This window comes from Lissotriton vulgaris, chromosome 10, assembly GCF_964263255.1.
Source record: "Lissotriton vulgaris chromosome 10, aLisVul1.2, whole genome shotgun sequence".
Taxonomy (NCBI): Eukaryota; Metazoa; Chordata; class Amphibia; order Caudata; family Salamandridae; genus Lissotriton; species Lissotriton vulgaris.
Window position 1 is genome coordinate 413,806,018 of NC_141698.1, and position 12,677 is coordinate 413,818,694.

The 12,677-nt window shown below is 44.8% G+C and overlaps 1 protein-coding gene across 1 annotated transcript in view; it reads right to left on the minus strand.

Moving 5' to 3' along the window:
- Positions 1 to 9,022: 9,022 nt before the first annotated feature.
- The window catches only part of NME3 (NME/NM23 nucleoside diphosphate kinase 3), a 165,147-nt gene continuing 161,492 nt past the window's right edge, over positions 9,023 to 12,677 (minus strand). Inside the window, exon 5 of the mRNA XM_086941242.1 lies at positions 9,023 to 10,071. Coding sequence (XP_086797368.1) covers positions 9,954 to 10,071 — 118 coding nt within the window. The 3' untranslated portion in view covers positions 9,023 to 9,953. The remainder of the gene's footprint in view (positions 10,072 to 12,677) is intronic.

Genomic DNA, 12,677 nt, shown 5'->3' on the forward strand with positions numbered 1-12,677 from the left:
TCTCCCCTTTTGAAGACTTCACCCCACCTGCTGTGTGCAATTCTTCAGCCTCCCACCCTGAGGCTCCATGGGAGTGGCTCCACTGCTAGAAGGGCTCCAGGAGGGAAGAGCAGAAACAGTCCTCGGAGGTGAGGCCACCTTCAGGTTTACCTTTATTAAGTTCTGACTCGTACGGTGCCTATTTCGTTTTTTAGCAGTCAGCAGGAATCCAAGCATTCTTTCTGTGGGTTTCCTGCAACGAAACGGCTAGCTGGTTGTATAGTACTTCTTCGCTGCTTCCTTCCAAAGCTCTCAAGAAGTTTCAACTCTGGTATACGGATAATTTTATTTACCCAGTAAGCATCTGTTCTTGGCATGTAGAGCTGGAGATTCACATGCTTTGAATACGCATGCCATCTAGTATTGGGTCCGGATGTTTGCACTTCGTTTTTCTTTGAAGAAGTCTTTCGAGTCACGAGATAGGTGACTCCTTCTTTCAGTGAGAGTGCGCATGGGCATTGACTTCATTGTTAGATTGTTTTCCCACAGAGGGCGAGAATGGAGTTAGTAAGTGTAGAATGAAGAAGTTCATGCGTATGTCAATGGGTAAAAAACTGCAACAGGTATAGGTACCCAAGGAGGAGGGTGGGCGAATGTGAATCTGCAGCTCTACATGGCAAGGACAGATGCTTACTGGGTAAGTAACATTATCCGTTCGAGGCATGGGAGCTGTAGATCACATGCTTTTCATAGACTATACAACAGTGTTCTCCAAAAGCGGTGGCTAACCTGTAGCTCTTGCAGTTGTCTGAAAGCGTGTTCTAAGAACTGCCTGGCCTACATTAGAGTGTTGTCTCGCTAACACATCTACACAATAGTGCTTGGTGGATTTGTGATGTGTAGACCATGTTGCAGCTTTACAGATGTCAGCTATGGGGATGTTTCCTAAGAAAGCCTTAGTAACCCTTAGTTTGTGGGTGGAATGTGCTCTAGGGAGTATTTGTAAAGATCTCTTTGCTTTTGCATAGCATGTTTGGATACATTTAACAATCCACAGAGCAATTCTCGATTTAGAAATTGGATTGATTTTGTGTGGTGAAGCAAAAGCTACAAAAAGCTGCTTAGTTTGACGAAAAGGTTTAGTCCTTTGTATGTATTACAACAAGGCTCGTTTAACATCTAAAGTGTGTAGAGCCCGCTCTGCCACTGAATCTGGTTGAGGGAAGAACACGGGCAACTCAACAGATTGATTGATGTGAAAGGCAGATACCACTTTGGGTAGGGATTTGGGGTTAGTGCTAAGAACCACTTTGTTTTTGTGTAGTTGGAAAAATAGATCCTGTATGGTTAGTGCCTGAAGCTCACCCACTCTCCTCAGTGATGTAATAGCCATGAGGAAAGCAACTTTCTAAGTGAGAAATTGCAGTTCACATTTATGCAATGGCTCGAAGTGTGGACCCATTACTCTGGTAAGGACTATGTTAGGATTCCACATGAGAGCAGATGAAAGTCTTGGTGGAATAACTCTTTTGGAAGCCTTGATAACAGGAACTCTGAAAAGAGACAGATGATGTCTATACCGATGGTGCGCAGCTATTGCAGCGAGATGTAAGCGTATGGATGTGTAAGCCAATCCTGACTGCTGCAAGTGCAGTAGGTAACAAATGATATTTTGAATGAAAGCATCTAAGGGGTTGATATGGTTGTTATTACAATATATAACAAACCGCTTCCATTTAGATGGGTAGTAAGCCCTTCTACTAGGTCTTCTGGCCTGTTTAATAATGTTCATACAGCCTGGTGGAAGGTTCAGATAACCAAACTCTATGATTTCAGGTGCCAGTTAGCTAGGTTGAGAAGCTTAGGATCTGGATGTCTTATCTCTCCAAGGCTCTGTGGGAGGAGACTAGGTGTGAGATGTCATTTTTGATGAGGCACAACTGAGAGCTCCATCAGGGTAGTGAACCAAGGTTGACCTGCCCATGTAGGAGCTACTAGGATCAGTGTGAGGGATGTTTGTCTGAGCTTCCAAACCAATAGTGGAATGAGTGGGAGAGGCGGAAAAGCTAAGCAAATATCCCTGACCAGCTCATCCATAGAGCATTGCCTTCGGACAATAGGTGCGGATACCTGGAGGCGAAGTTTGGGCATTTGCATTTTGGTGTGTGGCGAACAGATATATCTGTGGAAACTCCCACATTTGATAGAATGGGAGGAGAACCTGAGGGTGAAGTTCCCACTCGTGAATCTGTTGTATCTGCCTGCTAAGAAGGTCTGCGATGTGATGGTTTACTCCTGGGAGGTGTTCTGCTAGGAGATATATTTTGTGATGTATACCCCACTTCCAAATGGTTTGTGCAAGGCATGACAGACTGAGAGAGTGTGTCCCTCCCTGTTTCTGTATGTAATACATGGCGGTCATGTTGTCGGTGCGGACCAGGACAGTTTTGCCTGCAAGGTGAGTCTGGAAGGCTTTGAGCGCTAGAAATACTGCTAGCAGCTCTGGATAATTTATATGAAGTTACTGTTGCTTTTGGCTCCACAAACCTTGAACTGTGTAAGTTTGGAGATGAGTTCCCCAACCAGTGAGCGATGTGTCTGCTGTTAGCACTGTCTGTGGAACTGGGTCAATGAAGGGCCGCCCTTTGGATAAGTTTTGTGGATTCCACCACTGTAAAGAGCGATGGGTGCAGCCGTCTACCAACACTAGATCTAATAATTGATCCTGAGACTGATTCCACTGACGTGCTAAGCATTCTTGAAAGGGACACATTTGAAGTCTTGCATGGGGAACTATTATGATGCAAGATGACATCATTCCCAGTAGCTGCATATATATACTCAAGCAGGCTGAAACTGTGAGATTAGAGCATAAATATTGCAGATTGTGGCTGCATTGGGACTGGCTAGAGCTTTTTGGGTATTGAGAGTGGATCCCAAATATGTTTGTGTGTTGGAGGGTTGGAGATGGGACTTCAACACATTTACTGTGAACCCGTGATGGTGCAATAATTGTAGTGTTATTTGAGTGTGCTGGAGACTCTATGGGTAAGAGCTGTGTTAGAAATGGGGGTCTCTAGTTGGCAGTGGCTGGCCACAGTCCAAGTAGGGACCCTTCTTTCTAAGTCAGAGTAAGGGGGCTACACCCTTTGATAACCCCTGCTCAACCCTGTGGTAACGTAGCACGAGCAGCTAGGTTTATCTCTGAGGCAGTGTGTAAAGCATTTATGATCATACACAGTAACACAGTGAAGGACACTACAAAGGGAGACCACACAAGTAGTTATAAAAAATAAGTATCTTTATATATAGATTTAACACAATATCAATAACAGTAAAAAGCCACAATACTGAAAAAGGGGGGTGGGGGGGTACTCTTGAAAAGCTGGAAAAAGAGTTCAAAGTGTTCAAATAGGGGTTCAGTTCAAGGTGGGAGTCTCTGCGACCCTTTTACTTACAACGTACCTGGATTTCGTAGCCAAACAAGCAAAATGTCGCAAACGAGCTGTAGCGATTATTTTCCCCACGCTAGGCCGGAGATGCGTTGAATCCTTGCCGCAAGGGAGGATGATGCGCCGGTCTGCGGGTGCGTGCGGGACAAAGCGACAGACGTCTTCACGCTAGACCAGTGATGCGTTGAATCCTTGCAGCAAGGGAGGATGATGCGCTGATCATGTTGCGTGTGCGATTGTTGCGACGAAAGAAAATGGCACCCTGCACGGGAGCGACGATCCGGGTGCGATGCGAGGAAAATGGTGGACACACGGCATCCGCTCTGCGATGATCTCGATCCGATGATCCTGGGTTAGCGAGCCTTCGACAAGCCCGCAAATGTGCGATGATCTCTGGGATTAGCAAGCACTTTGTGGCCCGCAAGCATGCGATGCGATGATCTTCAGTTTGCAAGCGCTCGGCGGCAGCAGCGCGATGATTTTTCTTACGCTCTTCAGCTGCGGCGGCTCGCAAACGGTGTTAGTGATGATTTTCAGCACTCTCTTCTCTGTAGTAGAACTAGAGGCCCTGGAACTCACAGGGGTCTCACCTGCAGATAGAAATCCCTGCTGGGAGGAATCAGGAGGCTTCTTCCAAGTCCAAGGGGAATTACTGCAGGCCAATCCAAGAAAGAGCACACAAGCACAAGGACAGTCCTCTCCTGCAGATTCCTTCAGTAACACTGACAGAGGTTCCTCTTGACATCCAGGAGCAATACAAAAATCAGGGGTTTGGGCACAGATATTTATACCCCAAAAGTCTCTAGTCACTGAACCCAGTCAGAACCAGTTCTGCTTAGGCCTGGAGCACTTTATTTACCAGGCTGCATCCTTCCTTTCAGAAAGAGGGGTTCTGCCATCAGACGAACAGTAGGAGGTGGAGCCAGCATTCACCTTGCCAGGCACAGCCCTAATCAGGTCAAGGTGCTACCCCTCCCCAGTACTCAATGTAGATCTCTCTATTCAACCCAGGTCTGACTCAGCCTGCCTTGCCCCTCTAAACCCAGACAGCCAATAAACTTAACAGCAGAGCACACTGGAAGGCTTAGGCAAGAAAATACCTATTTTCTAAAAGTGGTATTTTCAAACACAGAATGTTAAAACCAACTTCACTAAAAGATGTATTTTATCATTCTGAGTTCAGGCATACTAAACTCGAATTTCTACCATGTTTCCTGTGTCAGAGAGGACTATAAGATGTAATAGCCAGTCTGACCATTCTAGCCTATGGAGAACAGGTAGCCTTGCAGCAGTGAAAAAAACAACATGGAGGGCGATTCACTACCAGGACATGCTACACATATCAAGCCATGTCCTACCTTACACATACAATGCACCTACCATAGGGGTGACTGACATGATGCTAAGGGAAGGATCAGGGACTGGGAAGAGTGGGCACTTCACAGCCAAGATGGCAGTTCTGGACTGCATACAGACACTGCAGTGCCACCAGCAGCATTTGGGTTACCAGCCCTGGGCACACATAGGCCACACTACTAGGAACTAACAGGTAATCCAAATAAGCCAATCCGGGAAATACCAATTCACAGTCATATTTACACAGGGAGCATTCGCGCTGTGGCACTGAATGGCAGTGGCACAGCGCCCAGAGCATCTAATACCAGCAAAAACAGAGGAGACAACAGTGAAAATGGAAGGGAGACCCACGCCAATGGTGCCAGGTCTAACAAGCTGGCTTTGATAAACCAGTCATCCAAGTATGGGAAGACATGAATATGCTGTCTTTGCAGGTGAGCAGCGACTACTGTCAGGTATTTGGTGAATACTCTGGGAGCAGTGGTGACTCTCAATGGAAGCACTTTGAACTGGTTGTGTGGTCCCGCTACCACAAACCTGAGATATTTGCGATGGGCGGGATGTATTGGAATATGGAAGTATGCGTCCTTTAAGTCTAGAGTAAACAGAAAGTCGCCTTGCTGTAGGAGTGGGGGCACTTGTTCAAGAGTGACCATATGGAAGTGATGAGTGAATATATTGATTTAGCTCCCTGAGGTCTAATATAGGCCTGAGAGAGCCGTCCTTTTTGGGTAGGAGAAAGTATAGGGATTACATGCCCGATTCTTAATATTGTAACGGTACAGGCTCTATAGCTCCCTTTTGCAGAAGAGTGTGCACCTTGTGTTGGAGGAGGTGTAGATGCTCTGGTGACATTGTTTGTGAACGTGGAGGAATGTTTGGGGGATTGTTGCTAAGCTCCAGGCAAAAAAAACAGATTGAATAATTCCTAGAACCCATCTGTCTGAAGTTATTGTATGCCAGACTGAGAGGAATTTAGAGAGGTGTCCCCCTACTGGAGTGGAATGATAGGGGGAAGGGGAAGCAAGACACTGTTTGTTTGTTGAGGCGGAGGTGCGAGGTGTGGAACCTTTACATCTTCACTTGCCATTATTGCCTCTAAATCCACTTCGAAAGTAACCTCTTGAAGAGGATGACTGACTGTTGCCTTTATACGACGTAGAGGTGTTGTCTGTGAATATGTTATTGGAGCCTCCCCTGTAGGAGCGACAAAAAGAAACCCTATTAGATGTCGACTGTAGGACTTCCATAGATTTTGCAATGTCTGTGTCGTTCTTCATCTTCTCTAAGGAAGTGTTTACAACAGGACCAAAGAGATGCTCTTTATCAAAAGATAAGTTTAATATAGAAGCCTGTACTTGGGGGTTAAACCTTGAAATTGTAAGCCAGGCGTGTTTTACTAGCAAGACACTGGTGTTAATTGCACGAGCTGTAGTGTCAGCTGCATCTAAAGTGCATCTAATAGATGTGTTTGAAATTAGCTTTCCTTCCTGAAGTAGGTTGTGTGCCTTAGCCTTATGTGCATCAGGTAGAAATTGGAGCAATTGTTCCAATTCGTTATAGTGCGCCCCGTCATATCTAGCTAAGAGAGCCTGGGTATTGGCAATAAGCCAGTGCTGGCTGCTTGTACAGCTATTCTCTTGCCTGAGGCATCTTTTTGTTTAGATTCCTTGTCTGGAGGAGCAACCCACAATGTTTGTGAGTTTGCCGATTTACACGCATTAGAAACCACTAAGGAATCAAATGTAACTGACTCTTGATGTAAACTGGATCTGATGGTGTAGATTTATACTTTTTATCGACCCTTGGTGTAAGAATTCTTGCACGAACCAGATCTTTAAAGATGTTGTCTGCATGTCTTAGCATACCCTTAAGCATAGGCAGTTTGTGAGTGGATCTCTGGGATGACCTTAGTGTCTCCAAGAGAAAATCCTCTTCAAGTGACTCTTTATGAAGCTGAACTGCACGATATTCAGCAACCCTATTTATTAGTTCTAAGTAACCTACATTATCGTCAGGCTGAGAGGGTTTTGTAGGGTATAAATCTGGATAATTATCTGGGTTTGGATCTGTGTTATAATCGTCCCATGGATCAGGGCTATTAACGTCCCCGTCATCTTGGTTGTCAGGTGTTTGTGGTGACTTTGTGAGTGTTATTAACAAATTTGGGTTAGGTGGGGAAGGAGGTGAAAGAGGAGGAGGAGAGGGGTTAGTACCAACATGTTTTCTCCTAAGAGGAATGTGGTAAGTGTCCTCTGTTTCTGTTTTGTGTTTTTAAGTCAATTTTGCGTATGTCCAGTTTTGGGATTGATGACCAGTTTCTTCTGTTTAAGGTCCATGTTAGCCGGCGGGACCTCGAAACGTGACTCCTTTAATGGAGTAGGAGCCGTTTTATCTTTTGGTGCCAATATTTTTGGAGCTGAGGCTTTCGGCGCCAAAGTATTTGGATCCGAAGATGGTTTTGGTACCGAAGACCGACACGTGTTTGGGTTTTGATGCAGATTGTTTCGGCTCGGTGCCCGAATGCGGCAGACTCGATCCCGAGACGGAAGGCGTTGGTGTTTGTTTCAGTGCTGAGCCCTAAGGCGGGGTGATGGAAACAAGTTCTCGGTGCCGACCTTGGCCCGAAGGCAGAGGAGGGACAGGCGCCTTTTTCTTGGGCAGAGATGGTATTTGAAGGCAGGGAAGGATCGGTACTCACAATACGCTGACCCTTCAGAATCTCTTCGTCCATGTCGGAATCAGCTTCTGACACGGAAATTAGCTCCATCTTCCTCGGCTAATTGCGCGTCATGGACGTCTTGTTCGGAATCTTAGCTGAAGAGATCTGGAATAGAGCCGCTGTGTTGATGTTGAATTTCTTGACGTCGAGCTTGACGGTCACAGAGCGTCTTCTTGGATTGGAACGATTTGCATGTATTGCAGTCTTGTTCGTCATGCTCCGGGGAGAGGCACAAGTTCCACACTTCGTGCAAGTCGGTGCGTGGGTACTTGGCGTGGCACCCATTGCAGAATTTAAATGGAGTCAGTTTTATTGACGGCAAGGTGGAATGACGGGGCTAGACCCGACGGACTTAACGAATTTTCAAACGAAAGTAATTTTCCTGAAACCAATACGATACGTGGAGAATGGGAAACGCGATCGAATAACAATACCATTGAGGGTAAGTGAATTGCGCACTGAAGGGAACCCGAGGAACAGTGTCGAAACGGAGAGCAGCAATACACGTCCAAAAAAGATGGCGGAATAAAACAATCTAACAATGGAGTCGATGGCCTTGCGCACTATCAGCGAAAGGAGGAGTCACCTACCTCGTGACTTGAAAGACTTCTTCGAAGAAAAACAAAGTGCAAACATCCGGACCCAACACCAGATGGAAGGAGTACGCAAAGCATGTGATCTACAGCTCACATGCCTCGAACCATGTTTTCCAGCCCTGGCTTTATAGGTCAAATCACTTTGTGTTTTGGTACATGTAGTTTTTTGTTTTCAGAATGTAGGACCAACACTTTCAGAAGATAAATAAAGTGTGCTAAAATGCCAGATCTGGTAAACATCTCTCACGTGACATGGGGCCACAGTGTCTCCCAAAGGTAGTGTTTTGGGGTACAAAGAAAGAGATACTATCATATGACATACTTATAAAATGTGACACAAACGACAGATGAGAGCAGTCTATTCTCAAATCAATAGCATCATATTTCTGACCATGGTTCCAAGAACTGACTGCTGTCATGACGTATAGCAAGTTACTTCCATATACCCAATTTCTGTAAGCACACAATAGAAAGAGTTCAAATAACTCTAGATTTTCCAACCAATATGAGTGGTCACAGTCCTGCCAAAATGTGCATAAATGACTAGCACCTATCCCATGCCGGAGTTTGTCCATTCAAATTTACTTATTTGCCAGACAGTAATAATAATGGTGTTCTGTAGACCTTGAGTCAATAGACATCATTAGGTAAAACTGTACGCATGTGATCGATATTGGAGTTCCTGGTCATGCATTAAGTGCAGAAACAGCACTATAGACCATGCCTGAGGTGCAGGTGTATGCTCCGCCTTCGTCAACTACCTATGTTCATCTCTAAAAAAGCGAGCCCTTCTGTAGGCGATAAGATCACCATCTCTGTTATTCAGCACCACACCCCTGCTGCTTCCGTTCCTGATACCTGTCCAAAGAGTACTGACAAGCACATGGGCAAAGTAGCATAAGAAATTACAACAAATATGTGTTTCTATGATCTTTTTTTATTACAAAGCAAATTGACAGAACTATAAAAGATGCATGTGACCTGCACTGTAAACAATCACTCCTGAGTAACAGCACATATTTACTTTTCCCAACTGTAAAAAGTGTATCAATTGCTCTGCTTCTGTAACCACTTCTACGCTCTATAAATAGACCCTGCAGTGGAGCTACCACTTAGCAGCAGTCCAAGATGGACGGAGGCACACAGCGCAGTGACACTACCCGGCCTTGGAGTCCCATGGAGAGGTCAGGCGGTAAAGAGGCATCATCCATGTCTGTAGGGTCTGGAAACCTTCAGCTCGTTTCCGCTGTTTGGAAGAGGGCAAATATGTTCTTTTAAAATGACGAATTAAGTATTATTTACCACATACATTAGCCCCCAGGCTCCTGTGGGTGGAACTTTCTCTTCAGGTCTACCCTGCAGACATAGCATGCTGTACAGTGTAACTAAGAAAGAAAATGATGGTCTTAGCAGTCTCACTGTGCATGACATCAGAGGACTCCTTGTTGCATATGTGAAGCACAAGGACGGCAGAGTTGAATTTTACAATCAATGATATACAATAAAAACAAATATTTCTCATGATCATACACAAAAAATACAACCCCATGACGCAGTCCTTAGTCAAAGGATTTCATCTTGGAATCCAGGCATGAATAGAAACTTTGAGATTGCAAATATCGAATGGCTAAGGCTCAATTTTTTTGCATTATTGTGTAGTCTATTTTCTTTTAACAAGTGCAGCTAACACACTATTCCATGTCCTTGTGCCAAAGAGATCCTCATAAAGTAGTGCCTCTCAGCATCGTACAGAAACCTAGACCTATGTATGCAGGCACTACATGATTACTCTCCACTTGAGTACTCCCTTGTCGCTCAGTGTCGCTGCCACCACTCCAATCACTCGGCCTATTCATAGATCCACTGCTGGGCACAATCTTCCCAACAGACCAGCTCTTCCGGCTTGAACCACAGACTGATTTCCTTTCTTGCGCTTTCTGTTGAGTCGCTCCCGTGAATCACATTCCTGCAAAACAAAATGAGGAAGGAGTTAAGGAATACAGCACTTTGACAGCTTTTTGAACAGCAGTGTGTTCTGAAATCTAGGGATTGCTTTGCTGTATGCTACCTTTCAGTTCCAAATCAATGCAACGTGTGTGGTTATGCAGATTAGCTCATCAACGTCTGCATTTGTAACCAAGCCCATCAATCGCTGCGTCCATTCTCATACCCATGATCTCGGCACTCATCCCCAAGTCGATCAACCTCTGCATGCTTACTTAATTCCACCAACCTGCACTCAAGCCCATCAACCTCTGCACCTGTATGCAAGCCCATCAATCTCTACCAGTATAATGGGCTTCTATATCGGTGCACGCCATGCTCAGACCCATCAATCTCTGCACGCCCCATTAACATCTGCACCCCTACCCAAATAAACCAATATTTACCCCACAACGAATGCTATTGATCTCTGCATTCGTACCTAAAACTCAATCTCTGCACCTCAGTATCTGCTACACCTTCCTTGGTGCCTCTCCCTAGTCAGTCAACATATGCACCTGATCAAGAGTCTTTCAATGGGTACATCAACTTTGAACTCATTTCCTAGTAAACCATCTATGCTCCTTTTCTATTGAGCATAAACCTCTGTGCCTATTTATCTAAATGGAACCCATTTAACAGTAGGTGGTATTCCGATTGATGACTTCTAACCACAGATTTCTCACCCTTTGAATTACTCCACTTGGCGTACTGGATTAAAATACTTTTCAAGCAATCGCTCCTGTACACCGAAATATAAAGGCATTGGACTCCGAGGCAACTCTTCCTCGCCTACGGAGGTGACGGTGGGGAGCTGCTTACAGATACCACTTTTACATGCTGATGTCTGATACTTTACTTTGCGCCTTTCAACGCAAAATAAGGACTCTGCTCTTAAATATTTGTCTCTGTATTGAAGACCTCTAAAATAATTTTGTTAGTGATGTGTGCCCTGAAAACTACAGGTTTTAAGCTGTGCTGCACCTGCGGGATACAGAAGCCATATTACTAGTTTGAACTCTTTTGCAGCTTTTCGGAAGCAATTGAAAACATGGCTCTTCTCTTCCGTAATGGGAGGTTCTCTTTTTTCTTGAATTTAGCGGATGCTTCTTTCGGTTGCTTCCTAGCGCTTTGACACCTTTGCATAATGCGCTTAATAAGTTCCTTTCCATTCCATTCTTTCCAAGTCTATGATCAGGGAGCAGGAGGCGAAGTTTTACATCACTTAGCATTACAACCGGGGCCGATCATGCTCTAAATCGTGGATTGCTCCCCTCCAATTCCTGGTCTTGGTGCAAGTACCAGTCATCAGGTAAGTCTAACTAGGAGCCTTCCCACAATGCTTCCACTCCAAGGAGGATTTGCATACCTGGCACTCAAAGGTCACAACTCCTTGCCAGTTATCCGATTCTGACTCCATTATACAGCTGGACCAAGTGCTCACCAGCTATCCACAGTTCAGCAGACGATAGAGGCCTTCAATGAGGCAATGCTGTAGGTCTTTCAGGCAAATCAGTGCATCATTATGTGCCTTTGAACCTCACAGAACGATCACAGATCCCAGCTGGACTTCCACCTGTGTGGACCTTTCCAGCACCAAGGGGCCATGCCTCCACTTCCTTTCTGGAGGCCATGTTTATTATGATCAAGCCAGCACCGGCTCTGGCTTTAGAGATGCCAGTCTCAGAGCTGAAACACAGTATGGACAAGTCGGCCAATGTAATTGAACTCTCAACAAGCAGCCAAGGGAATCGAGGCCGCATAGCCCAATTAGTCACTCAAGTATACACAAGAAAAACATTTTTTACATGATGTTTCCCACCTCCATGGTCGGCTGTTTAGAGACCACACAATATAACATGCAATGACGAAAACAGAGAGGCAAAAAGAATAATTAATCATAAATAAGGTTTTTGAGTCTTCAATTATGTATCTGTATTCTTTTTTAATATTCTTAATTCAATACATGTGTAGCCAGCGCGTTTCACCCTAAACAACGGAGATCCGTTGTCAGCATCAAAGAGGAAGGTGAGCCATACACGGCACATATTACTTTGAACATCTCTCCGACTCGAGGGAGTTCATGATGCCCCAATAAATGATTAATTTGCCTTTATCATTGGATTATATCCTTGGACATGCGACTCCTGTTAATGCAAAATCCAGGTCCATACGGATAACGTGACGCATTCAATTGTATAAGGAAGATAACAAACCCAGGCATTCGCCATTTTCTGGATGATGCTGTACACCATTCTAAGTAGAACAACAGCGGTCCCATGCATACAAGTTATATACGAAACAATGAATATAGACGAGATCAGTTCTATATTTGGAGCGGCATGTCCAGCCGGACAGAGGTCAACAATTTTTACTCAATTTAAAGTTTTCATACAGAACGAATACCTTCAACAAATCACCAGTGTGGGGCACAAGCCTGTACCCAGACACAATCCGATCAGTACAGAAGGGTGACAGAGAACAACAGGGCTTTTAAGGCAAAAGCAGCAATTTCTGTAAAATTTCAGTGTACAGAAAAATCAAACAGGCACCATTACATATACACAACATATAAATCAAGTTTTTGTA